Genomic DNA, 26,633 nt, shown 5'->3' with positions numbered 1-26,633 from the left:
GTTAATATATTGAATATATAATGAAGTGTCTTGTAGTTGATTGCAATATACGGTGTGTATATATAGAGTCATGTGCTGTGAGGCTGGATCATATGAAAAGGACGCAGATGATGTACAATTATTTTAGCGATAATTTTAACAATTTTAAGTAATTGTTTTTTTTAGCAGACTAACAATGTTTGTTGATCTTGAGACATCCACAGCCAGGTCATCTTTCCACTGGTTGAGATTAACTTCCACATTTGAGCAGCATGGGTCCAGAGAATGAAGAGGGGACATGACACATCTTCACACTATCTTATGAGGACATTCAGGTAGTCACTTTGTCTTAGAATGCCCACTTGTGTGGGCCTGGTACTGACTGATAACTGTTTAATGCTGACAAGAGAACACATACTGTGGGCTTCAACAGTGAGCAGCTAGTAACATCTGGTGGTCAAACAGAAAACTGCAACAGTCTCCTGACCTGAAATAAATCAACCAAGGAGAAGAAAACCCATAACACAACAAACAAAACAAAGGCAGGCAACTCTGTTTTCAAAACTTTAATATCACAAAATAATTATCATAAACCATATTAAGCACAGTGACAATATTCAGAAATTGATGTAATTTGCAGACACTTCTCCCAAACATACATATACCTCTGGCCAAATAAGATAAATGATACCATGTAAAATAACCTTAAAATGTTAAACATATGACTGTCATAAAAACAATCTGTACATTTTGATTATTCTTCCGATGTGCGTTTATTCAACCAACACATGCTAGAAGTGTTGGCAAAGTTACCTCTGAAATGAAAATCACAACAGGTCAAAGACAAACGATCTGATTTACTCTGTGCTTGTGGACACATTCTTTATACATTTGTAAATTTAAAACTCAACAAACAATGACTTAAAGACAGTTTGAGTTGAAAACATGGCTCTGATCGGAAATTAAGAAAAACAAAGAGTGGCACATAAAAACTGCAAATGAACACCAAATACATTCCAATAGCAAGATCAAACACAACAGGGAGGTGTCGCAATCGAGATGAAACTTAATGCGGAAATTCACTTCACCTAATTCAGATGTTTCTAAATGCAAATGAGACAAACAATTGAACTAACTCATAATTTATAGATGAATGAACTCATAATATTGTTAACAAAACCATAATAAAAATGAATCACATCTGGAATACTGCATGGTTTGGTTAGCTAGGGTTTAAATTTAAATGGCCACGTGCTGATGTGACCTAACTGAACTATTTCATGAGCTTCTGTAAAAGTGTTGAACTTGTTAACTACAACACATCAAACGAAACTTAATCATTTAAAGCTTTTAAAAGCAGTTAAGTAGATCAGCTTTCTTTACTCAAACAGCTCTCAGAGTTGCTCATGAGGAGGAGACAGGTGTGCTTCCTCCTGCTCCAGCTGTGGTTTGCAGAGATTGTGGGTTTGTGCTGCAGTAGCATTTTACTGCAATAAACAAAAACAAAAAAAAGCCATATCACCACAAAATTATTTTTTTATTTAAGTCTTTGTGACCAAATTGTGGCTCGTAAAAATAAACACAAGTTGGAGTGGAGGTAGCGTATGTTATTCATCATTAGTTTGGATTACTGGTATAAATTCAACCTGGTGTGAAACTGACTGCAGCTATAAAAAGCACACCAGCTGCTCCAAATTTAATTTTGTGATACTCAAATTGCAGAACTTAAATGTTTAGCTAAACTTGGTGAGACATTCAATCCTAAAATATCCCCAAATGCTGGTGTCCTTTAAGACATTGCGATAGTGGTCTATTGCACATTCTTCCCCAACAACATCAAGTACTCAAATTCAGCTGGAAAAGATATTCAATCATTCACCGTCTACCACTTTATCCTCCACATGAGGTTCCAGGGTCACTGGAGCCAATCACAGCGGACACAGGACGAAAGGCAGGGAGTACACCCTGGACAAGTCACCAGTCCATCGCAGGGCCAACATACAGAGGTGAACAACCATTCACTCTTGCATTCACACCTACTGTCAATTTAGACTGTCCAATTAACCTCTGCATGTTTTTGGACTGTGGGAAGAAATTGGAGAACCCAGAGAAAACCCACGCGCACACAGAGAGAACATGGAAACTCCATGCAGAAAGACCCTTGGTCGGGTCTTTCCCATGTAACCAGCTGGAAACGAACGACACAAATGACAGGAAAAGGAAGAGGAAGGATAGGGAGCTATGTAGGAACGGAAAATGTCGATAGTGTGTGCGTTCATTTGTGTGTCTTAATGTCTTTACCGTCTGTAAAGTTGCAATAAAACAAATAAAAAGCAGAGAAGAATAGGCTGCAAGTGCTGCTCCAAACACATACTGTATGGTAGGTCTTCATCTTCTTTCAACAAAGGCTGAAAGAAAAAAAAAAGCGACAATGCCAAAAAAGCCACAGAAAATCTTAACGGCTGAACAGTATCTCTGCGGAGAAAAAAAAACACAGTAAAAAGTTCAGTGACAAAGAAGTTCTTTTTAAAGTCAGTTTGTCTGCAAGGACTCTCAAAAGCAATTGTGAGGTTCCAGCAGAGAAGTCTTTGTCTTAATATGTAGCCAGAGCTTAGGTGTATATATTTTACGCTCGCACTGCGAGAATATGGTGCGAAGGTGGGCTTGACTGAGAAATGCAGTGTCTGTGGTAGTGATCAGCAAATTCATTATAAGTGAGGTCACTGAAGCTCCACTGTGGTCCCCCTTAAACCAGCAACGGCTGAAATGTACCAGTATGTGGCTATATGTTCATCACATTTTCAAAATAAAATAAAAATAAAAAACTCAAGGCCACAGTGGGGAGTTTTATTTCATTCCTCACTTCCACAGAAGCTCTGGCTCAGCCCGGACAAAAAAGTGATCCAAGTTGACGCGAGTAGCCAAAAAAAGTCAGTGTTCAGGTAAAACCCAAAAAACAAGGTCTGAGTGAGAAACAAAGAAGTGAAGAGCGAAGTTCTTGCTGTAATAACAGACTGATGGTGAATAGTCGCAGAGTCAAAAACCTTTTCACTGCACTTCTTTAACTCTCATTAACTTCTGGTCGTCTCACAGGTCGTAAAGGGGCAGCAGCGCTAAAAGTAACAGTGGTGAGGGTTGAAGTCGGACTATAGCTTCATGCTGCCCAAGTCCTTGGACAGAGTTTGCAGGTAAGCATCATGAATGGCACTGAGGAAGTCTGGGTCATTCTAGACAGAGAGAAACAAGCAGGGGAACGAATGAACAACTGGAATTCAAACCTTTCTGTGTACCAATTATTGCATGTTCCTGAGTTACATTCTTAATCACAAAATGGTCGTTACAAGAACTCAAAAGGTTAAAACATTCATATAGTGTAAATGTGTGTCTCGTCTAAATTAAACTGACCATAATCGACTGATGAACAACCAAGAGCATTTTACTCATAACACTCTCAACCACAGCTACTTTTCAAAGGGAAGCTGTGTGCAACAGCAAGCCTTTGTTTAGTTATAATCGAGCTACAAAACAATTCTCACTCGTTCAATGACTTTTCCATTTAGACTGTAGACGTCGTACAAAACTGAATTCCCTTAAACAACTGTGGTTGTTGAGTTATATTGTTTTTGACAAAATATACTGCTTAAAACAATTGTCATGGTGATACAACAGTGACCACTTTAACTTAGCAATTAAATGCCAGAATTAGACTTTTATATGCTTTACCTTTATGAGGTGGATCAGTGTCTCCTGTAGCTGTGTTTTGCTGCATGGGGCTGGCGGAGGCTCTACACCTCCTACAACAGTAGTGGAGGGCTCAGGTGGAGTTGAAAGGACCACTGATGATGCTGCTGCTGCTGCTGCTCCGCTTGTTGTTTTCTTACTACTTGACTGCTGAAAGGCGCTGGGAGAGAGAAGCACGGACAATTCAGGTCCTGGAACAGCAAGGCCTGGACTCATGGGGACAGCCTGAGAAGGAACAAGAGACAAAAGAACATGCAGGATTACCACTTTTTCTGCTTTGGTATAAAAGCAAATGTGAGAGAGATTGTCTGCAGGTAAGCTCAGCAAACATCCATCCATCCATTTTCTACCACTTTAAGCTCCACATGAGGGTTGGGGGGGGTGCTGCGTCCAGTCCATTGCAAGGCCACATATAGAGACAAACAACCATCCACTCAAATAGTAGCAAATAGCAAAAAAAAAGACTCACAGACATTGGCTTGATCAGGTTTTGAGGCGGAGAGAAAACATCGACCTCTTTGCTTTGCTGGGGAAGAGGTTTTCCCATGGGCTCCTGGAAGCTGTGGGGAGGGACCAGAGTGCTTGGCAGAAAGCTGGGTGCAAGGATTGGTTTGTGAATGTCTGAATTCACAGATGACACTGCTGGTTTGAGTGTGTTGAGTATTTCCTGCCCCAAATAAGCTCCAGACGGTGCTGCTGGTGCTGCAGGACCAGGGGGAGCAGCACGAGGCTCCGAGCCGGGCGGAGGTACCATGAAAGGTGAAACTGAGCACCGAGGCTGGGGGTCTGACATTGGGATAACTGACTGGAAAACAGGGCTGGGATGCAGTGTATAAGGAGCTGGGAGCAGGCCAGGGACTTGGTGTTGCTGGTTGGAGATGGAGTTTTGATGAGCTGAAGTGGTATAAGACTGGTTCTGAGTGAAGGCAGCGGAGAAGTCGCTGGAAGCGCTGATGGTGTTCTGTGCAGGCATGGCAGGTAGAGAGGGATCTTTAGGGAGAGATGAGCCAAATAGCTCCTCGACTGTGATCTGCTTCACCACTGTGTGAGAGCTCTGGTGGGTAAAAAGAACAAATCTGTGAGCCAGCAGCAGTGACAGGGATGAATCAGTGTATTTAGCAGTTTGTAACATGTCCAAAATTATCAGCTTTCTGCAACCAAACACTGTAATAGTGACATCTAGAATAAAAATAAGCACTCTCTTTTTGTTCTCAACAGTGTCTGTACAAGGGAGAGAAAGCAACAAGCATTTGTAACGTCTGTACCTTTTCTAGTTGTGGTGTGCTGTGGGTTCTTTCTGTATCACTCATAGCTGCTTTCACATGTGACCCTGTAGAACCATCTGTTTCACATGTTTGAGTCTGCACACAGATGGAGAGATAGACAAAATCAGTGGCATTTTCAATGCCATCAAAACCTAAAATAATGCCATATTTAGTATTACTGTAATCTCTGATATGCATGCATCTTTTGTAATCTATTGTAATTTTATTTATCCATGAATGTGTTTCTGTCAGTGATTGGAGGTATATAAATAGAACAAAAAATACTCATCAGATTCAATAATGCATTATTTGTAAATAAATATTTTATAGATAAATAACTAATAATGCTAAAATAAAAATAACAAGGAGGCCAAACATATTTATATCAGCACATGACTGTGCTTCCTCACTCTCTGGTATTCTTCCTTGGCTTTACTGAGTAGTTCCAGGATGTCAATGGGTCGTGGCTCTGCAATGCCATTGGTCGTCCCCAGCTCTGCCCTCTCAGGTGAATCTCTCTGGGCATGGTCTGCTTCTTGCTTTACAATCCTGGGGGAGAGTGACACATTGTCTGAACACCTACAAGTGACCTACGGTGTCAAATTTGTATTCAAATACTACTTAATTAATATTAAGTGAAGTATATACGAGTGAAGTATTTCCCCCTCTCATCAAACTAGGGCTGCAAATACTCATTTGTTTCATAATCAATTCATCTGTCAAAATATCAGAAAATGTTTATTGGTTTTAATCATTTCTTTGTTATATGGAGCAAAGGAACCACAAAATATTTAAGCTGAAAAATCAATTATCAAAATAGACATCCATCCATCTACAGACACACAATTGACCTGTTTGGCTACTTACTTGACCATCAGCTGAGCAATACGTTGACAGTCGCTCTTGTCATAGAACCAAATACTGTAGATACCCACTGCAAGAAAAAACAAATAGTTTGTAATAACACATTGTATTCAGTGGTAGAATGATTGCCTGGACTTATGTCTCTACATAGGTTTGGGCACATTTCTACCTACCATTTCCATGCTTATTAGCTAGCAAAGAGCTGTTGGGTTGACCAAATCAACATTAACCCAAATATTAAAAGCATTGATAAATCCAATTGTAGACACAGATATAAGAGAAAAAACAAACAGTGGGTGTTGCCTGCTGACATGGAGCTCTGTAACATTTATGCAATCAAAACTTTGGTTTAGTTATGGGTAGGATAATGTTTTATCTAATATGTTCATCTTTGACTCCAAATCATCATTTATGCCAGTTCTGAATAGATTCCCCTCAGGCGTTACTGAGATATTGCTTCTGTGAGGCCAGAAAATAGGTTTTGTGGGGCCTAGAAACCTTGACAACACATTTTTAATTGGTCCAAGTGAACATTTCTGTGTGACATGAAAAAAATGTATTTAATGGATTCTCAAAATAATAAGTTACACACTGGAATGACAGACATCCTGAAACATGGTGGCTGTTAAAAGTGGAAAAAAAAAAAATTAATGAGAGGCACCTTTTTAAAAATAAAATAAAATAAAATAATCTAATTCAACATTACCTAACTACCAAAAGAACAGTTAAACGCTGGAATACCAATACTAAAATACATGTACCACAGAGGAAACTGAATGATTTTAGCCTGATCTCTCAACAGTCATGTTGATGTAAATGTCAATGTATCAAAGCGAGACACTGCTAATGACTAAACAATCACAGATTGAATACCACGTTCAACATAACCCAAAAGAAACAGACCCATTGTTGCACAAAATAAATTGTAAGACCAAACTAAAAACTGTATGTCAGCAGTTATACTTGTTATATGCATTCATATTGCATTGCTTGTGTGTCATTTGTGTGTGATGAAACAGTGGCGTATTCAAGGTCCCCCTAGAGGCTATGGTAACCTAACAACCTGCATGTTTGCCTCCCTGCAGCATATACTGCTACTAAGGGGAATATGGAGAGGTGTAAACAGGTGTGTGTGTTTGTGTAAGTATACTGGTTTCTCTAAACAGTATTCCCTGACTTTAAGTACACTTGTCAGCCTCAGTGAGTACACCAGTGCTCAGAAAGACTTGAAGCAAGAAGAGCTTAGTTATCATCATCTTCCTGAAGAATCCATCTTCAATGAGCTATTTCTTCTTTTTTTTTTTACAGAAACATGGACAGCAAACAAGCAGACTAGAGGTATGTCTGACCAATTATTGCCGGAGAAGAACCAGAGGATCCACAACCAATAAGTTGTATTATTGACTCTTTGGTGAGAGACCTACACACGCAGCAAAACCCAACCAGTGGAATAAAACCCAGGAGACCTATCCTAGCAAGAATTTACTCTGACCAGTCTTTCTGAGGTGACTGTCAGCTGCAAGGGGTTGAAAGCATCATCAACGCAAGCTGAGGATCATTGTCAACCAATGTTTTTCCTTAACACCTGTATCCACTTTCAACAACCCGTCTGTTAAAACTTCTCTGAAGAATGAAAAGGCTACCAGCAGCACTTGGCCTCAAGTAAAAATATTGGAGATGCTTCTCTGGTCTGAGTAATAAAAGGAAACTTCATCATGTCATCTATACCAGCCAAGCTGATGGGCAAAACAAGTCCAAAGGGGGAACAGTCCACTCTGACATTGACTCTGGCCATGTTATTTTTTCTGATAAGCAAACAAATGGGAAAACAATCAAATTCCTTATTTGTTGCCTTGATGAAAGTGCTGTTCAGACTTATGATAGATTATCTTGGTGGCAGTGCTGTCAGTTACTTTCTTAAGATCTGAGGGATTTATTTTTCCTTCACAAGTTTAATGACGCACAGCACCCACATAGATAGAGTCATCAACAAAAGTACCATTTTATTATTAAAATATAGATGCAAAATAGTCACTTTTTTAGTTAATCTGTTGGTCATTTTGTCTGCTTTTGTCCCAATGTTAACCAACATCAGCTACAGTGGTCAAAGCCAGCTGAAACTGTTGCAGTCCGGTAGGCTTATGTGAGGTCATGAGTCGAAAGGTCCCCTCAGAAGAAGTTTTCTTGCTTAATGAAACTCCAAGACATGAAGATGACTTCAAGCAAAGGGGAAAGGAGATGTTCCAGAGAACGCTGAGGAGGTGTCTGTTTGGCATTTTCAGAGGTACCTTTCTTACTCTTTTTCACTTAATGTGTGTGCTGTTTAACTTTCATAATGTTCAAATTTCTGTGACAAAATATTGAGTGATAAAATAGCATCTGAGCAGGAAACATAAGGACTATTGGAGGGCAATAAACAACACTTAGTAAGTTTAGTAAGATTTAAGTAAGTAAGACTTAGTAAGATTTCTGAAATGTTGAACTGTATTTCATATGACCTATCAACAAGGTTTTGATACACATTAAGACTGAGGCTCACCTGCAGGTCCCCTTAAATATGGTGGGACATGACTCTGAAATACTAATACTAATCTCATCACAGACAGTGAATAATACAGTAGTCTCTTCAGTAAATATAATTTCAGCCTACACCTATTCATATGTAGGTTTGATATATGAATAAAATGCAGTATTTGTGTGCTTATATTCTACAAATACTCACAGTTGCCATTCCTGTAGAGCAGAAAGGGATCCTGCAGTTGGAACTCCAGGTCTTTGTTGATAGGCTCTACCAGGTTCTCTGTGCTCAATCGGTTCATGATGGTGAAGCCATGATGAGGGGAGGCAGACCTAAAATAATAATATAAAACCCGACAATCAATCACTGTATAACAATACTCTGCCAGATACAAACATAACACCACTATTTTGATCATACTTCATACTAATACATCAGTTTGATTAATTAAACTATGATCAATTGACATTTCAATGTGAGCATAAGACTGTATGAAAGTACAAACGAATGACAGTAAAAGTAAGTAAATAACAAGTAAATAATGTTTATGAGGAGTGTGTAACGATGACTGTTTACTATGCGTGCGGCCTACACACGTGCTCAGACAACGTCATATGACGTCAAGTAGATAATCGTAAACGAAACATAAGAGCAACCTTTCCACGTTCTCTTGCCACACTATGATAAATATATATACATATACATGAGTATAAATATATATTGAGCACTTGCCTGGTATACACAAACAATGTGCCTTCGATGTCGGTCTTCTCCTGAAATGAAAAGTTGCACAATTACAGTGCGTCAAAACAACAACCGTCAACCGGAACCGTGCTAAATAATAGCTTCGAAAGATGACTGATAGCATTGCCAGCTAACTTGTGTTAACGCAAGCAACTTCGGGCTAAAAGTGTCAAATAGAGTAAGAAAATCCAACTAGTATAGAAAACTGCATAATTGAGGACATATTTTAGGTATGCTTCAATTTGACAAATGTTGTTAACATATTCTCTGTTGTTGTTTTAAAGTGTTTTGTCGAAGAGCTAGCATTAGCATGTGGAGTGAATGCACAACAATGTTCTGGGTCTTCTGATAGACCTACCCATTCGTTCGCTTTGGAGTTAAAGTTGTAAAGAGCCACTTGACCAGTGACATCGAGTAGCTTGTTTATATACGGGTCCTGTCTCTGTAGGGCTGCTAAGCTCATCATATGTCCAGCATTTACGGTCTCCATCTTGGATGTGATTGTTGCTCCCACACGGCCAGGTTTCTGCAGACACTTGAAACTTCCGCTGTTCCCGGAAATTATTATTGTTCACTTCATACATATGCGGGTACTGAAGTGTAGCATCGATCGTTCCCAGTTTTGGTGCAGTTTGTGAGGGTTTGCGATTGTTATAGCTTGTATAAATTAAATCTTTGCAAGACAATAAGGTCGGTCTTGTGAATTTATCTTAGGCAAAATGCTTTAGAAAATAAATCGCTCTAATTTTTCTCCTCCTCTCAGCTTCTCCCTAAGTAAGTAAAACATTACTTGATGGAAAAAGTAGGCTGTGTTGGTTCAGTCAGCTTCAACAACTCTGGGCAGTGATTTTTGTAAAAATAATAGCTTACTTGTGTTCAAAATAAATTATTTAAAATGTATTGAAATTAAATTACAAAAACTAGATTTGCCCAAAGGAAACACAGCTACTTTCCACTTAACCCCCCCTCCCCCGCCAAAAAAAAATTGACACACAACAATCATTATTAAAAGGACAATCAATTAAAATTTAAAATGCAAAACACAGAATAATGTGCTTTTGTAAGATTTTCAAAATGTGGGGGATGAAATAAAGGTGACTGGTGACTGGTGCCAAATGAGAAGAGAAATGAAAAGGATAAAACCCCACAAACTAATGAGCGTACCTAAAGATTCAGGAACCAGTTGCACCAAACAGGTGTGATCACACTTGAGGATAGATAGATAGATAGATAGATTGTGCGCTTAATTAGTTAATTTTTTTTAATTGATGGATGGCCCTAATTTAAATCAATTATATATGAACTTCTGGGGAAAACATAGATAGGTATTTGGCCCAGTTGAGCTAAAGCTGCCTCCTTGCTTCACCTACCTCTGTTGAGGGAACATTGGGATTATAATCTGAGGATTACACACGACTGTGAAGCTGTTATCCTCCATACAGGCACAGGTAATCCTATCACTGGTAACCTTACAGCACAGCTCTAACAACTCATCATCTTGCGGTATGAGGAGAGAAAACGGCGCAATGATGAGGCCCCAGAGAGGAGCCAGGTGACAGAATGCCATTCATCATTAGGGGAAGACCCCTGAGGGGTAAGTTCACGGACCTCAGTCTCTTTATGGGTTTAACCGCAGAGATTGGATGAGGTCACAATGGCGATCATCCCGTCAAGAATTTTTCCTGACAGGAGAAAGTTTTACCAGCTGGGTTTAGTTTTGTTTTGCATTGCGAGTTGTCTCATGACTGTAGAATTGAACTAAAAATAGATGCTATATCCTGCTTTTTGCTAGTATTAACAGTATAGCCACTGGCTACATTGTCTCGTTGTTTAAAAAAAGATTAAATTCGGGGCTCAATGATGCACTTCCTTAAACCAAACTCTGGGAGTTGCATGCAGATTACAGTAACATTTTTGTGCATGTTTGTATCACTGTTACATGCTTCCTAATGCAAACACTGTTGATACAATTCAAGCAGTTAGATCTAATTACTAAAATATGACTCACTGCTGCTTCACTGCCTGTAATTTCCCCCAGTATTATAATATGGTTTTCTTGTTACCTGCAGCTCAGGCCTGGCACCAGGATGAAGTGATCTGGGGGCCTTTTAAAAAAATTGCAGATTTTAGTAGCCTTAAAAAGGCTAAATAAAAATATTAAATTACTTTTTCAAAGGCACATTAATTGAAAATATTAATCAACAGTGTGAGATTCACCAAAATAGCTGTTGTGTCTTGTCTTGATCTCCTCTGCTCAGTTTCAATAGCATGTCCTTGACAGTTTGTTTATTGAAGCTAAACTGGTAGCAGAACAGGAGTTGCTGGTAAACTTTTATCGTTCCACAACAGAGAGTGGACTCACATGCTCGTACTGTATCATGGCATGGTGATACAACAAGACATTTTCCCCTGGGTCATAATGTATGTTTATTTATTTCGGTCATGTCAGTTAGATCACTCATCATCACCCATCATCTTAGTGTAGTCTACACAATACCTATAACTGAAAGGGAAAGCGGGAGAAGCAAAAGCTTATCTAGTCCCGCCCCCCATTACCCACAGAATACATATATTCATCGTACGATACATAATTTCATCATACTTATTTTATTTTATTTTATTTGTTTCAGCATCAGGTATAGTAACACTGAAATGCTGCATGCTGCTATCATTAAGTGTTGTTGTGTCCAATACATTTTTATTATGTTGTGAATGTGAACTGTTGCAGTCAAGAGTACATTATGTTCTTAAAGGCACAAATGGGCAGCACATGCAATTTCATTGTATGTCATGTATAATGATATAGAGCTGTCCCTAATCCTAATTCCTAAAGTAAGAATATTTGAACCACCAGGAGGCGACTCGGCTGGTTGCAGTAAAACATTTACCTGAGTAGCTAATGCTCTAAATCAGTAGTTTCAGGTCTTCTTAAATAGTGCGTTTTTCATTGTTCTGATGAAGGATCTGTGCAATCGAGAAATATTTTTCTCTATTTAATTTTTTTTATTGAAAATAAATTTTTATTTTTCCCCCACAGATCTTGTTAATTTTTATACATTTAGCATATATATTTTAGATGTTTTTTGATGTTTTATAATAAAACATCACTGTTTGCTTAACCCTGTTGTGTTTTTTTTCCGGGGGGCGCTCGAGAGGAGTCTCCTCCAGGGTGTCATTCAAGCTAGAACCGCCACTGCAATATACCATGTGTGATTGGTGCAACTTGTTTGAGTCCATCATCAGCGGGACTGAGTAGTGACAGCAGTGGATTGACTGCTGGTGTCAGTGCGTCCTCTCGGTTCCCCCGTGAATCTGCAGAAGACAGACAGACAGACACCCGGATGTGGCGAAAATGTTTGGCGCTCCTGTCAGGGTTCGCACTGTGAAAACATTTTATAATTCAGGTTAAAGGGTCGGTTCGAGCTTCGCGCGACGACATCTGTGGATGTTTTCATTTTTTTACCGATGAATTGGATATAAAGCGGCTCTTTTCAATGTGGATTCGAGGATGCAAGAAGCAGATGAACAGTCTGAAGGTAAAATCTGTGCGCGGAGCGCAGGAGGACAGTTGGAGAGATGCGAGGGAGACGAGTGTGAGAGAGCGCGCTCCCTGTTTTATTCTCTGGATGTCCACCTTAAATTATGTATAATTATTTCTTATTGTTTACAAAGTCTTATGAGATGTTTTCCAAGTTATTGTGTATGGAAGCAGTGATCAGATCAGCTATTTCTCCAAAATAAAATGCAAGTTTATTTGCCTTTATATTTATTATATATAGTTTTATATTAGATACATAAACATTTTAGTCACGTCGTCATTTGGGATCACGAGAATGGATCTGTGCGCCCTCCAGGATGAACGGAGAGGCGCTACAAGAACTTTTCAATGAAATCCCGTTAGTTGTTGTTTTGTTTTATTTTATCGTCCACAGTGTAAACATAGTCCAAACAATCACTGATTTGATTAAAACAATACATTTAGCAGCAGAGAGTCAGCTGTGCGTGTTATTAAACGTCGTGACACATGTGCGACATTCATCCAACAGAACTGCAGGGATAATATCAGCCATTCGTCTTAAACTATGTTCTTCAGTCATATTTGTTGACGCCAGTCATTTTCAATCAGTGGCACTTTAGTATTTGAGTACGGTACAATCTGTGATGAATAAGTGATTTGTTGTGGTCATCTCAGTGTGAGAGCTGCTTTTGTTGGATTATATGTTGGTTAGCTGTGACAATTTTCCCTGATGTAGTTACTGTGAAGCAAAGTGACTGTGTCAAGGACACTGACTTTTTCACTCCAGCTCTGTATTGATTTTATTTACCCGCTGTTGCTCTCATTCATGTGGACTGTGCTGACCCTTTGTCTGTCACTCTTCCACAATCATCCATTCAAACCAGCTTCTTCTTCTCCTTTATATTTATACATGAATATGTGTATATATATATATATATATATATATATATACATATATGAACACATTAATATAGCAAAATAAAATAATCAACAGTAAATTAATTAACAATGAAAGTATCACTTTGCAGTGGGATTAACAGTGTCTTCAACATGGAGAGCACTGACTAGCTTATTTCTAACATGTTCCCCTCATTTAGAAAAAAAAACAGTCTAAAAACTGACTAAAAGCCGAATATGATTAAAAAGAAATAAATTAAGACCATAAGTCAGCTCAGCCTAAGTGATGGAAGGAGTCAAATCCAAACCTCCTGTTCTTCACCTGTTCATCCACCATGACTTCTTCTCTGTAGACTTTATACACCCTCATCTGACTTTTAAGTATTAGCTATGATGCCACCTGGCAACTGTCACACATTACATGACTGTCTTGTACACTGTGCTGAAAACACACCTGGAGCCAGGGGTCTGTGGGTTTGAATGGTTGAATAGCTGCTGGGTGAATCCATCAATATGCTTCAGCACTGTTTTTTCACGCTTCCATCTTTAAAATAGTAATCATCTTGTATCCCACTCTTCTCCCTGCAGGGGCTCAGAATGCCAGCAATAGAAGGACCACTCCCTCCACTGACGCCTCGGCCCTCTGCTCAGAAAGCCACACCCATCTGCACCAGCTCTATCCACCAGACCAACTCCAGGCTCCTGCCAGCACTGGGAAGCCAGTTGGCTCCTGTCATGGCCTCCTCGGGGCCAGTAGTGGCATTCAGGTTGCTGGTGGCACTGCCCCCGGTGTCAGCCCGGTCCTCGCTTGGCACGCCGCCATTAGTGCTGCTCGCCAAGCACAAGGCGATACTGCAAAGCAGGACACAAGTTTACAGCCTTCAGTTTGCACCACTGGACCAGCTCCTGTAGGATCACTGGCACAGAGGAAGAGGCAGCAGTATGCCAAAAGCAAAAAACAAGGAGGATCTACCAACAGCAGGCCACCCAGAGCTTTGTTCTGCCTCACACTCAACAACCCGATCCGCAGGGCCTGCATCAGCCTGGTGGAGTGGAAGTATCCTTTAGCCTTAAAGACAGAGACACTAGTTAAATACATTTATGACACACATATATGAATGTCTGACTTGATTGTGTTTCTTTGAATGAATTGTTTGAGATTATGGATGTAAATCTATGGCTACACCTCTAGCATTGCCCCACATAAAACACAACATAAAGTACAAATACAGTTTTAAATAGAAAGACAGTGAAAACTGGATACCTCAGATTCAATTCACTTTACAATTTTATAATTTATGTCTTCAACAATTTAATTGCACATGGTACAAAGGATTTGTACCAAGGTAGTCTAAGCAAGTAGCAGTTCAAATTAGGAGGGATGATACAGATCACTTATTATGTCTGGAGTTTTCTTTTTGATACTCAGCATAGACTTGTCACTCTATTTGTTCACTCTATTAACCAGTGAAATATTAAATCACAATTGTATTGATAGAATGTAAAAGTGTTACGCTTAAATAATGTTGAAGTTAGTTTTGTGTGAAAGCTTAAATGAGTTGTGAGACACATGACTGGATTGATCAATGAACAATTCCTTGATTGTTCGGCAAATTAACAAAGGAATGAGTACATTAAATTATGATGAAACTTTAATGTTTTGACAATATGTTGTAGCTGTTATCTACTTCAGTAGTATCATGATAGATAGATACTGTACATACTTTATTGTCTTCATTGGGAAATTTGCTTTGAGCTCAACAAGGCTAGACCCATTAGCACACAACACCAGAAATACAAGGAACACAAATAAAAGAAGGAAAAAACATCATAAAAAATATGATTAGATTTTTACCGTGATGTACTGCACAGAAGAAATAGACTCTCTCCTTACTGTTTGACATGATTATTATGTGTTGAAGAATTTTCTCTTTGTGACTGACGTAGGGACTAGTCTGTCATATATTTACAAACTACCCTTTTTTTTTGTCTTTGTCAGACTTTTCACACCCAAACCATGTCCATGCAACAGGTTGTCGCTGCTCTTATCAGAGGACATCGGAATTCCCCAGATTTGTGTCACACTTTTGTGTCTGTAGCCTCCATGCAAACATGCAATAGGCATTTATTTGTCATCACAATACTTTATTGTCACATCACACATTTTTTTTAAACAAAGCATTCATTTTTCTTTGCCTGTTTTTATCTCCCACAGTGAGAAAAACACACAGTTTGCACAATCCATAGAAAGCACCTCTATTAGCAACATAATCAGTTAATTCAGATACAAAAATGATATTTTCCATTTTCAGACGGCACCACTCCTTAACAGTCCATTTCCAGACCATTTGATGTCTTTATACTGCTCTCTATTTTTGCCAACTGTGTGGCCTTAGCCATCTACATCCCCTTCCCTGGAGACGACTCCAATTCTACCAACCAAGAACTGGTGAGTGACACGACTCAAACAGCGTGGCAATGTAATGTTCACTGAAATACTGTATAATGGATATTCCCATTTACAGTAAAAATGCACATAAGAGCATGATATGCAGTGTGATGGTACAGATCAGAGGTGAGAAGTGACGATGCTCATTAAACAGATTTTCTTACCTGATGTCTGTGATCTCTGTACAGAATTGCTTTTTCTTGATTTTTAAGTTTTGATTTATCCTAACCATACCCATAGTTATAGAGCTAAGTGAGCACAAAGCACAGAAATTATTATAGATAATAGATTCACTTCTATTCTGACTCTTTCTTTTACTCAAAAAGTCCATACTTTTTGATGGAAAGACTTGTACCAAAAACCTTTAGCGATTACATTGTTCCTTTGTTCCATATAATTCATACAATTATCACTTTAGTCAACATAGATCTCTGTATTTGCATCATTATAACATACATGCAGAGGCTCTGCTTGCCATCAAGCAGGGCAGGCAAACGCTTGTGGCCCCAGGCTGAAAGGGGGCCCCTGAGTGCTGACCAACTTTGAATTACTACAGCATTGACAATGTGTTTGCAATCACAGTGCTAAGCCCTGATAATGTCCAGATAAAGAAAGAAGAAAAAAGAGGAAAAAAAAAGCTAAACAATTCATGTTTTTATTGCTCTTCAGAATTCTATTTTTATTGTAAATGTTTATATTTTTATCCATATACATATGAAATCATATTCATATTGTGAGAAGATACTAATGTGCACTTTTCAAATCAATTTTTTTTTACATTTCACATTTTTTTGTAAATGTGTCAGTTTATTTATCATATAAGGTGAACACTGGTTGGAGGGGCCCTGTGTGAATTTTTGCCTAGGGCCCCAAGAGACTCTAGAATTGCCTCTGCATACATGAATTCCATGGAATAAAATACTGCTCAGGTATGGATATTCAACATATCAAACCTACAGACAAAATGGAAAAAGTAAAGTAGCTAATTGTTTTTGACAGAGCCAAAGTACATCATGACGATAAATTGTAACTGTATTCTCGCTGTTCTTAACATTCCATTCACTCTATGTTGCCACTGCCCTCAGCGATTGAATTGTTCAAATCAAATAATTTGCACATTGGTCAGTTTTGTGGTCTTACAGATGTTACTGATGCTGCTTTGTTCTGAGCAAATATAAAGAGTTACGTTTTTTCCACACATTCGCTATGCTGCTGCCTGTGCCACCATTTGTCATCAGCCGGTTCACACACAATGGCCAGACACAACACCTTTGCACAAGTGTGACTGTTGCGTCAGAGGGATTTCCTGGCAATAATTGGATGGATGTGTCAGGTTTCATCATTTGTTGACACATGCAAACAGTAGTACATGCACGCACACACACACATTTATTTGATGCCTCCTTACAGTGTTATGTGATGGTGTCAAATTATAGACATTATAATGTAATTAATTTATTTGAAGTTGATTGTTTTGTGTCCCAAAATACTGGAAACAAACTAGTTTTTTAACTGCACAAGTTGGAAAGTGATCTCTTTGTGTGTAGATAGGACTTTTTGTCTGAGGCATGTGCGTGTATTTGTTACCTTTCCTGGCATAAACATTACCCTTGTCAGTACCAGCAGTTGTAAGACCAAACCCTGGTCCTAATGAGGCAGAACCTAATTTCTGAGGAACTGGTTTAGTTAAGGTTAGGGTTTGGCATTAACTGAATGTAGTTAAGTTTAGGGCTAACATTTTGTTTAGGCTGTTCCAATGAATGGCAGTCAGTGTGAGTCCTACAAAGAATACCTGTGTGAACCACTGTATGTGTGTGTGTTAATGCATGTTGCGTGAGTGACAGAGGGTGAGTGTTACATGTTACAGATAAAGAATTATTCATGCAGTCCGAGTCCATTATTACCTCTGCACAATGTACATGTGTGTGTTTGAGTTTTTTTTCTCATAGAGAATATAAGAATATGACACTGCTTTTGTTCCAACAAGAGACATCCAGTCAATAATCTTAATATTCTGAAGAAAGAAACATGCTGATATTACTTTCATTTCTTTTACATTTTGATAATTCAGTTTAAAAAATACATTTCTATGGTTACTGGAAATTTTGTGTTTGTGTTTATATTTGTGCCAGGATAGTGCTAATTGTTTTCAAGATACACGATCATAGCCGTGTGTGGTAGATAAATAAAGGTAAAACAAGAATCGCTCTTGGGTGCATTTTGAGTCCTCCTATACTTATCTTTCTTTAACTGATCAAACAATGTGACATGACTTAAGCATTGTTGGTTGATAGCTTTGAAAAATCACTTTTTTGTATGTAATTTTAGTATTTCAACAAATGCTTTTAGTTATGGAAAGTTGCTAATTTTAGAGAAAATATAGATGATTGATTGACTCCAAATTTGCAAAGGAAACTACTGCAGTTAAAATACCTGAACCTTACCTGAACTTGACATGAAAATGAAAATAAAGCAGCTTCATTATTTGTTTACCGTTCAACAAATTAAATTTATATATTTATGCTAAACCATCAGTTGATTTACATCATTGCATTTCATGCTAAAGACGACAAATAAAATGTTTTCCAAATGTTCACCATGTTTGGTCATCAAGGTTGTTTGATTTATTCAACCTGGAGCCAGTGCTGTAGACAGTCTAACACTGTGTGGTGTGGAAACATGTTTGCAGCGCTATAAAATGTGTTTGACCCCCAGTCGATAGAACATGATGTCAACCTTGCTAACGTTGGCTTAGCACCAATTCGGTCTCCATTTTACATAAAAATGTCCATGACATTCATACCAGCAGGAAATATTATGAAAGGCTGTTGTTGATTGCCAAGTGTGTTCAGTGAAGAAATGTCACTGCTCATAATGAGTTTGTCAGATCAGTGTGTGTGTGTGTGTGTATACGGGTGTATGTGCATGTGTATGTGTGCAAGAGAAGGTTTAAGGATTAAGCAGGGCAATGGATTAGAGAAGGAGAGAGTGAGAGTAAGAGAGAGAGAGAGAGAAATTGCATTGGATGAGAGGATTGGTGGAGAGATGCAGGAGTTTACAAGTGGGAGGGTTCAGTGGCAGTGACATGATTTCTATCTATCTATCTATCTATCTATCTATCTATCTATCTATCTATCTATCTATCTATCTATCTATCTATCTATCTATCTATCTATCTATCTATCCATCCATCCATCCATCCATCCGTCCGTCTGTCTGTCTGTCTGGCCTCTCTATGGTCTCTCTATCCACCTATAAGCCTGTGGTTTTACTGTACTCTCTCCTCCACCTCTCATTACAGTGAGGAGTGGAGAATGATTAATATCCTTATTAAGCTGGTTTAGCAGACTTATGACGGACCCTTTGGCCGCAAGCTGACTAACATACATTGCTGATTATCTTATAATCCCATAAGAGTCCTCACTCATATGAATCTGCTGTTTGAGTGTATAGAGTGTGTGTGTGTGTGTGGCTCATACACCTTAAGTTGGACATTGTCAGTCAAAAATGCGAAGTGAAAAGTGTTTAAGGTCCTATACAAATCTAGAGATGTGGTTGAGGATTGAGGTAAAAACGACATGAGGTAGTCTTGTAATGCTAAACCTTTGCAGTTACTCAGAATGACATTTCACATGTATAAACGATAATTATTATTTATCTAGTTTATTTATTTCGGACATAAAGAAAAACAAATGTCCAGTTCACAAGCAGACATACAAATCATTCACATTCATTAGTTTAAAACTGATTTAATCTAACCCCTTCTCCTTGAAAATTGAATGAATGAATTAGCACAGCTTCCTTTTGATGTATTTCTACAACATTTCATCACATAATTCGTGCTTACAGTATATAGAATAGAATTTTACTTAAAAACGGATAATACAATTAACATAGTTCCAATACAAAGAATAGTATAATAACATATACATGATCAAAACTACACTAAAAAACAGAACTACATGCTAAAATTGCATAACACATTAATATGCAAATGCTATTACATAACATCTACAAGCTAAACTAGATTACACACAATAACAATTGTCAAATGATAAATATAGGACGTAATCAGTACAATAAAATATAATAAAACTTGTGACCGGAAAACCACAGATATAATAATAATCTGAAGGATAATAGGTTCTTCATACAAATTCGTGCCAGGAGCCGTTTCGGCCACTGCCATTCGTGGCTTGGGCCCTAACAAGTTTATTTATATAGTGTATGTAATTGAATGTTGTATGTAATACATTTAATAATGTGCTAATTATGACCAAATGTCTTATTGTTACTGTTATAAAAACACTGCTAGCAAACACAATACATTATATTGTATTCTGTGCCTCAGCTACACACTGTGTTTAAAAGACGGTGAGGTCGTGGGCCATGTTTTTATTATAACATGATGTAATCGATTGGGGGGTCGCATATGGCCCGTGGGCCACCAGTTTGACACCTGTGTTGTACTGTAGATGGTCCTTGACTGAAAGAAAAATTAGAACATCTGGTCCATGCACTGGGACACCATGTCCTGTTTGCTACTGCATCTTGACAGAGCCCTACTATTAATCAGATTAACAAAACTTCCCTCTGTGCAAATGTTTTTTTCTTTTTTCGCATATGTTTGTGAGTGTGTGAGAGAGAAAGATTCTGAGAACAGAATGTCAGGTTGCGTCATTTGTCTCTGTCAGGGATTAAAGGTTTAGCGTGGAAGGCAAATGAGAGTCACACTAAGCAACACACAACTCCATCGAGCACATGATTGTGTGTGGGCGTGGCTTTCTCTTTTCATGTGTGTGTCTGTGTGTGTACGTCGTGTTGTAATGAAAGATGAAGAGGAACCTGCAAACAGACAGCCCATCTGAACTCAGAGGCTTTTTATAGATGTTATAAAGTGAGGGCTGAGCAATAAAGCAGTAATTGGACTTCAGTGACTGAGTGAGATTGTATCTGACTGTATCTGCTCAGAACATTTTGTTATTAAGGTATTTTTCAAAATTGATAAACATTTCATCATTTCTGTTATATTGCTGTAAGAGAAAATTATACTGCACTCATTTCTTCATTACCACCCACCCTCATTCTAGCTGTGTAACATAAATAAAACACTATTTCCTAAAGAGCCTAAGGTAGAATTGTTAAATTGCTTGTCTGATATTATCAACAATCCAAACTCCCCAAATTCTTATACTGTTGAAACTGTTGCAAACAAATTCATGACTATCATCGACATAAAATACATTGCTATTTTATGCTTAAACTGATATGTACAGTATAATACATAACAGTGGAATACCATTAACTGCATTGAAAATGATAGGGATGCATACAACTTTACACTCCACACATAGCCATTCACCAAAAGCACTACACTGACAACACAAAGCCGAACTGGGCTAAAAACAATCAATAAATACATAAATAAGTTAAAAAAATAAAGCCCTATGTGTAATGCACATGTAACCCGCAACCACAACCCTTTTAAATGATTAAACATGTAAAAAACATATTGGTATTTAAATGATGATGCTGATGACACACACACACACACACACACACACACACACACACAGACACACAGTGTGACTCATCGTCATGTCATTGCCACAGCTGAGAGCAACAGAGACAGGATGTTAGAGAACGAGAGGGATCAATTAAAGTATTGGTGATCAGACTATAGGCAGCATGTGACTGGTGGTTGACCTGGCAAGTTGTCAGCCTTTAGGGCAGTGTTTTGATAACAACATACATGGTGAAACTATATATGCCTCCTCACACTCTTTGCACTTCCAGCTTACATTCTCTCAAAATGTGTGTCTGTGTGTGTGTGTGTGTGTGCGCGCGCGGATGTACTGTATGTCCGTGTAGGTGTTTGCAAGGAAGGATGAGGATGTGTGATGTAAGTGGGTAGTATGTGAGGTGAAGCTCTCTCATTATCAGCCAGGCACAGAAAACATGGATGTGTGTGTTTGTGTGTGTGTGTCACAACTGACAGTTTATCCTGTCCATCCATCTTCTACCGCTTTATCCTCCACATGAGGGTCGCAGGGGCCTGGTGCCAATCCCAGCTGACATAGGACGAACGGCGGGGTACACACATGGACAGATCACCTGTCCCTCACAGGGCCACATGGAGACAAACAGCCATCCACTCTCACAATCACTCCTACAATCAATTTAGAGTGTCCAATTTCCCTAATCCTGGCAGTTTATTGTTCATTAAAATTAAATTAAATGCAACAATAAACCATCAATGTTTTTTTTAATTCACTGGACTAACCAAAATGTATTACTTGATTTTTGAGAAAAAAAACAACACACATTTACTTTGGTTTTATTATTTTATTGTAGATTCCTGTGTGTACGATGGAGTATTAGGACCAAGAATAAGAATTATAATTAAAAACCCCTGAATTGCTTTTTAACATCAACATTGAAGAAAATGTCAACAGCAGTTTAACATGCTTCAATGTGTGTGTGTGTGTGTGTGTGTGTGTGTGTGTGTGTGTGTGTGTGTGTGTGTGTGTGTGTGTGTGAGAGTGTGTGAGAGAGAGAGAGAGAGGGAGAGAGAGAGAGAGAGAGAGGGAGAGAGAGAGGGAGAGAGAGAGAGAGAGAGAGAGAGACCTGTCATGATAAATCAATAAGATGATTAAAAAGAACGGATGCCTTTTTTGAAAATAGTTAGATCTTAATCAGCACATAAAAACAAACACAAAAAAGGTTCTAAAATGTGAAAAGATTTAATCTGAATTAACTGGACATTGTTATTTAGATTTAGATGCAAGTGTAGTATAAATTGATTTTTCAAACAATATCACATGTTTACACTGATATTATAAGAAGCATATTTATTTCAAAACTCCTCTGTGTGTGTGTCAGTTATAGCTTCATTACATTGCAGTCCCAAATCATCGTGAGTCATTTCCGTGCTTCTCTGAGCTGTCACTCTTTTTCATCATTACCGTGTGTGTGTTAAATATAGACTCTGTGTATCTGCAGCTAACATTTGTTTCTGTTTGTGTTGATGATATGTTACATTGAACTTCTTAATTTATATGTAATGAACAATGTACTGCCAGTTGTGACACACACAAACACACAATTAACACACGTAACTACTCCTGTCTCATGGTTATACAAGTGTTTGTGTATTTTAAAAGGAGCCCAGGGGCTTTGCAGGTTTTTAGGCCACAGGCAGACAGATGTCAGGCCGCCCACTGGACTGACTCACTGCTTATGGCCCAAAGGCCTAGGGACCAGTCACATGTAGGTTTGCACAGCTATTTTGTTAAGGGCATTTGCACAGACTTCCATTCATTTGGCCAGCCAAAATAAGCATTATACCTAACCTTAAACCAGTTAATGCCTAACCCTAACCTTAACCTAACCAAAGTCAATATCTCATGGCCCTAAGTTCCCAGTTCCTCAGAAATTGTGTTTTTTGGTCTCCACGAGGACTGCTGGTCCTGACAAGGCCAGTGTTTGTGTTGTGGTAAAGTTGTCATCAGCCACAGAACAGTGCTCACCACAGACGTGCAGTGTTGCACACCAGTTTTAGTCAGAGTGACATCTGCTGAATAGAGATTGCTTAATTTAATTTTGGACAAACAGCAAAAGACAACAAGTGCTTTGGTAGTTACTCAGAAGTGGCGACAGAGGTTCCGCACTGGAGCTTTTAAAGATTAAGCATTACGGTCTTCTATGTTTTTGTCAAACATGTATTTTGGGATTTTAACCCCCAAAGACCTGAGCTTTTATTTTGCATGCATTTTAATTTCTCCAAGTAGTTTTAGCAAGACCTGATAGCTCTAACAATTAAGCATCGTGGGTTTACGTTTATTATACATTACAATAAAGTGACCAGTGTGTTACATTGTATGAAACAGTTACATTTTAATGAACAACTAGCTTCTAATATTATTATTATAATAAAACTGATATATTCATGCTACTACTTAGCACAAAGACAATAAAACAACCCACACTGTCAACAGCAAAACAGTCTTCATATTGAGGATGTAGGTTTACCTATAACCTGCCTACAGTGTGTGTATCCAGGTGCAGCAGGTCAACTTGATGATGAAATCAAATCCAAATTGGACTGGTATGGTGCAGATCACTGCTGTACACCTGGGTCCAAAGGAAAACAGCACTGCATGGACACAGTGCTGTTTCCTCCTGATCGTTATCATTGTTATTTGATGAGGTCCACAATTATCCATAATTGTCAACTCCCCTGAGAAGACAATCAAATGAACCCCTCATAAATATTGTCTTTGACATGTGTTTATGCTAAAGAGCGCCGTTGTTGTCCCAAAACTATACAATCAAAGGTGTGTGCAACACTGTTACAATGAATGGCATTTAAAACATATCTGTTGCTTCACTGACTACTAACTATACAATGAACATTTTTAGTATTTTTATTCAGTGTGTTGCTCCTCCACCTTGTTTTACATACAGCACAGCCTGCTGCCGTGACAACTGTGGCCATGGAGACTTGTGGAGTACCCGAAGAGCAGTCTCTCAACAGGAGAGAGAAAGAACAGAAAAAAGGCAAATGGACTAAGAGGAGGAAGGGGGGGATCGGGAAAATGAGGGGAGGGCAGAAAAGACAGTGGCACGGGGGGAGCGCGGGGGGGGGAGACAATGAGTACAGGATGAGGGAGATGAGGGCAGAGCCGGAGGAGAGGAAGAACGAAGAGGAGGCCGAAGTGGACAGGAGAGGAGACAATCTTTTTCATGTTTTGAATAACTAATATACTATTTATCTGGTAACAGTATACTCAATCAGCTTGTTGAGCTCACTTGGCATTCAGTTGTTTTGCATGTGTTTTAGTTTAATCAACGTCTGAATGTAGACTGAGGTCATATCACTATACACGTTATTCTATACTGCATGGGCACATCTCTGATGTGGTTGGTGATTTTAATACTGAAGTGTCTGACTTGGATGAACACACTATCACAGCTAATTCTTATTTTTGTATATCCTGTTATGAGAATCCATCATTCTGACAGCAAGCAAAGGACCACAGGAGTTGAGTTGGAGGCCATCACATACACTTATATGAAATTAATTAGAATCGAAATAAAACTCAAAAGGCAGTTAATGAAAGGAGGCTTAGATCTGATGGGAGAGAACCCAGGTGTTTCTTGTTTCTTGAACAAACATTGGAAATGTATGTTGAAAAGGTAAAAAGAGGTTGGTTACGGGAAAACAAGGGCAGCGTTTTCTAGGATTCGGCTTAAACTCTGTCGGACACCTGCAGGGTAAACGACAATACCAACTGTGGATGAGTAAACCTTTGGTGGTCAGCCAGTAGCAATGTTGGCTGAAAACATTTTTGGCCATACTCGCTCTTTTGACTGCAGATTATGGATCCATGATTAAAAACAGACGAAAGCTAGAATCGTAAGAACTTAACTCAAAAAGAAGAGAAACGCACAGAGGCCAAAATCATCGGCACACACTATTGACTGACAATAAGTGTACAATTTTGAAACGAATATTGTCATTTGCAAACTTGCAGCCATGTTTCTCATTGTTTCAAAATGAACTAGTAACAATGTTGCTTCTTGATACCTGGTTTAGTCTGTGAGATCAAAATGGCTGCCAATAGTTGAATAATCATAAACATAACTCATGAAGCTGTTTATTGGTGATGTAGAGAGGATGTGTGGAGGTCTCAGCATTATTAGCTACTTTCTGTTGCTTAATTTGTTCATTTGTTTTCTCTTGATACAATATTCTTTTTCATCTGAGTGGGACACAGGTTTTTCATAGCAATCATTGCATCTTATTTTGTCGGGCTGAAACGTTATAACAGATCAACTGGCATCATTTAAAAAATGGAGAGAAATGTTTTTCTCCTTTGACATTTTATAATAAATAGTTACACATATTTTATATTCTTCTCTTCTTTGAACAAGTCTTAACACATCTACTGTAAAGCTTGAACTTATTGCGACCTGCACTCACTTACCTGGCATTTTCCTCTGGTCTAACTGGATTACACTTGGCCCAAGTGTGTGTATACCTGCTACCTTTTCGTTTGGACAGTTCAGGTGAATCACGGGCGATGAGTAAACTGATTAGAGTTGACATTAGTAAAACAGTCTCTAACCATATGCAGTATTTGTCATTTAAAATAACGCACTGACCATGTTTTACAGTACACAGTCTCTGTCGTGTAATTGTGCACATTAAGTGAGTGAATGAGGAAAGACTAATTGGTTTGATAATTAGTAAGAAGCAATTACAGTCTTCTCCTCTGGACTGGTTTCATACATATCTAACACAATATCAGAGGACAGACCTCGGCCTATGTAGATGACTGAGATAGAGAAAGAGAGGAAAAGAAAATCAGTACAGAAAGAGAGAGAGAGATGTCAAAAGGGAGAGAATCATGTAGGAGGCAGCAGCGAGACGAGATGGGATGCTGCCAATATAAATCACATCTTTGTTTCTCCACTCAGCTGTCCCTTGTTTCCAGTCTGTGCTACAAGACAAAGTAGGATTATCAACATGCTTCCTTTCCTCCTCCCTTAGTTCCTTTCTCTCCTGTATCACACAGAGCAATAGCAACTTTCCTAAAGTATAGATTTAGGTTCAACGTCAACACAAACAAGTAAAAATAATTCAGGTCAGGACAG

The 26,633-nt window shown here is 38.6% G+C and overlaps 2 protein-coding genes and 1 long non-coding RNA gene across 11 annotated transcripts in view; 2 read left to right on the top strand and 1 right to left on the bottom strand.

Moving 5' to 3' along the window:
• Positions 1 to 530: 530 nt before the first annotated feature.
• On the bottom strand, positions 531 to 9,632 carry dcp1a (decapping mRNA 1A). The gene is made up of 9 exons (XM_044038163.1): positions 9,470 to 9,632; positions 9,100 to 9,140; positions 8,572 to 8,699; positions 5,853 to 5,919; positions 5,396 to 5,534; positions 4,986 to 5,081; positions 4,190 to 4,774; positions 3,703 to 3,945; positions 531 to 3,206 (listed from the first exon to the last, which is right to left on the bottom strand). Exons 1-9 carry the CDS (start codon positions 9,599 to 9,601, stop codon positions 3,126 to 3,128), a joined length of 1,512 nt encoding a protein of 503 aa, XP_043894098.1. The 5' UTR covers positions 9,602 to 9,632; the 3' UTR covers positions 531 to 3,125.
• LOC122777145 lies at positions 3,112 to 7,877 on the top strand. The gene is made up of 3 exons (XR_006361294.1): positions 3,112 to 3,167; positions 6,935 to 6,975; positions 7,158 to 7,877. It is a non-coding gene; the product is annotated as an uncharacterized LOC122777145 (long non-coding RNA).
• The window catches only part of LOC122777142 (voltage-dependent L-type calcium channel subunit alpha-1D-like), a 69,754-nt gene continuing 51,113 nt past the window's right edge, over positions 7,993 to 26,633 (top strand). For 8 of the 9 annotated variants that reach the window (XM_044038162.1, XM_044038161.1, XM_044038160.1 and 5 more), the window contains exons 1-3: positions 7,993 to 8,133; positions 14,114 to 14,582; positions 15,869 to 15,974. In XM_044038162.1, coding sequence (XP_043894097.1) covers positions 8,001 to 8,133; positions 14,114 to 14,582; positions 15,869 to 15,974 — 708 coding nt within the window. In that variant the 5' untranslated portion in view covers positions 7,993 to 8,000. Of the gene's footprint in view, positions 8,134 to 10,556; positions 10,706 to 14,113; positions 14,583 to 15,868; positions 15,975 to 26,633 lie in introns of those variants that run through there. The other variant, XM_044038158.1, reaches the window with a different exon arrangement.

The sequence above is a fragment of the Solea senegalensis genome, linkage group LG11 (assembly GCF_019176455.1).
Source record: "Solea senegalensis isolate Sse05_10M linkage group LG11, IFAPA_SoseM_1, whole genome shotgun sequence".
Taxonomy (NCBI): Eukaryota; Metazoa; Chordata; class Actinopteri; order Pleuronectiformes; family Soleidae; genus Solea; species Solea senegalensis.
The sequence above is the reverse complement of the archived record's forward strand: the minus strand, read 5'-3'. Positions and strand labels throughout refer to the sequence as shown.

Bases quoted from the DNA above. Each gene is read 5' to 3' on its own strand.
- dcp1a (XM_044038163.1), bottom strand. From the start codon at position 9,601: ATGGAGACCGTAAATGCTGGACATATGATGAGCTTAGCAGCCCTACAG. The intron at 9,141-9,469 runs GTAGGTCTATCA...TTTTCATTTCAG, and splicing joins ACTCCAAAGCGAACGAATGG to GAGAAGACCGACATCGAAGG. The intron at 5,920-8,571 runs GTGAGTATTTGT...TTTTTCTTGCAG, and splicing joins GCTCTACAGGAATGGCAACT to TGGGTATCTACAGTATTTGG.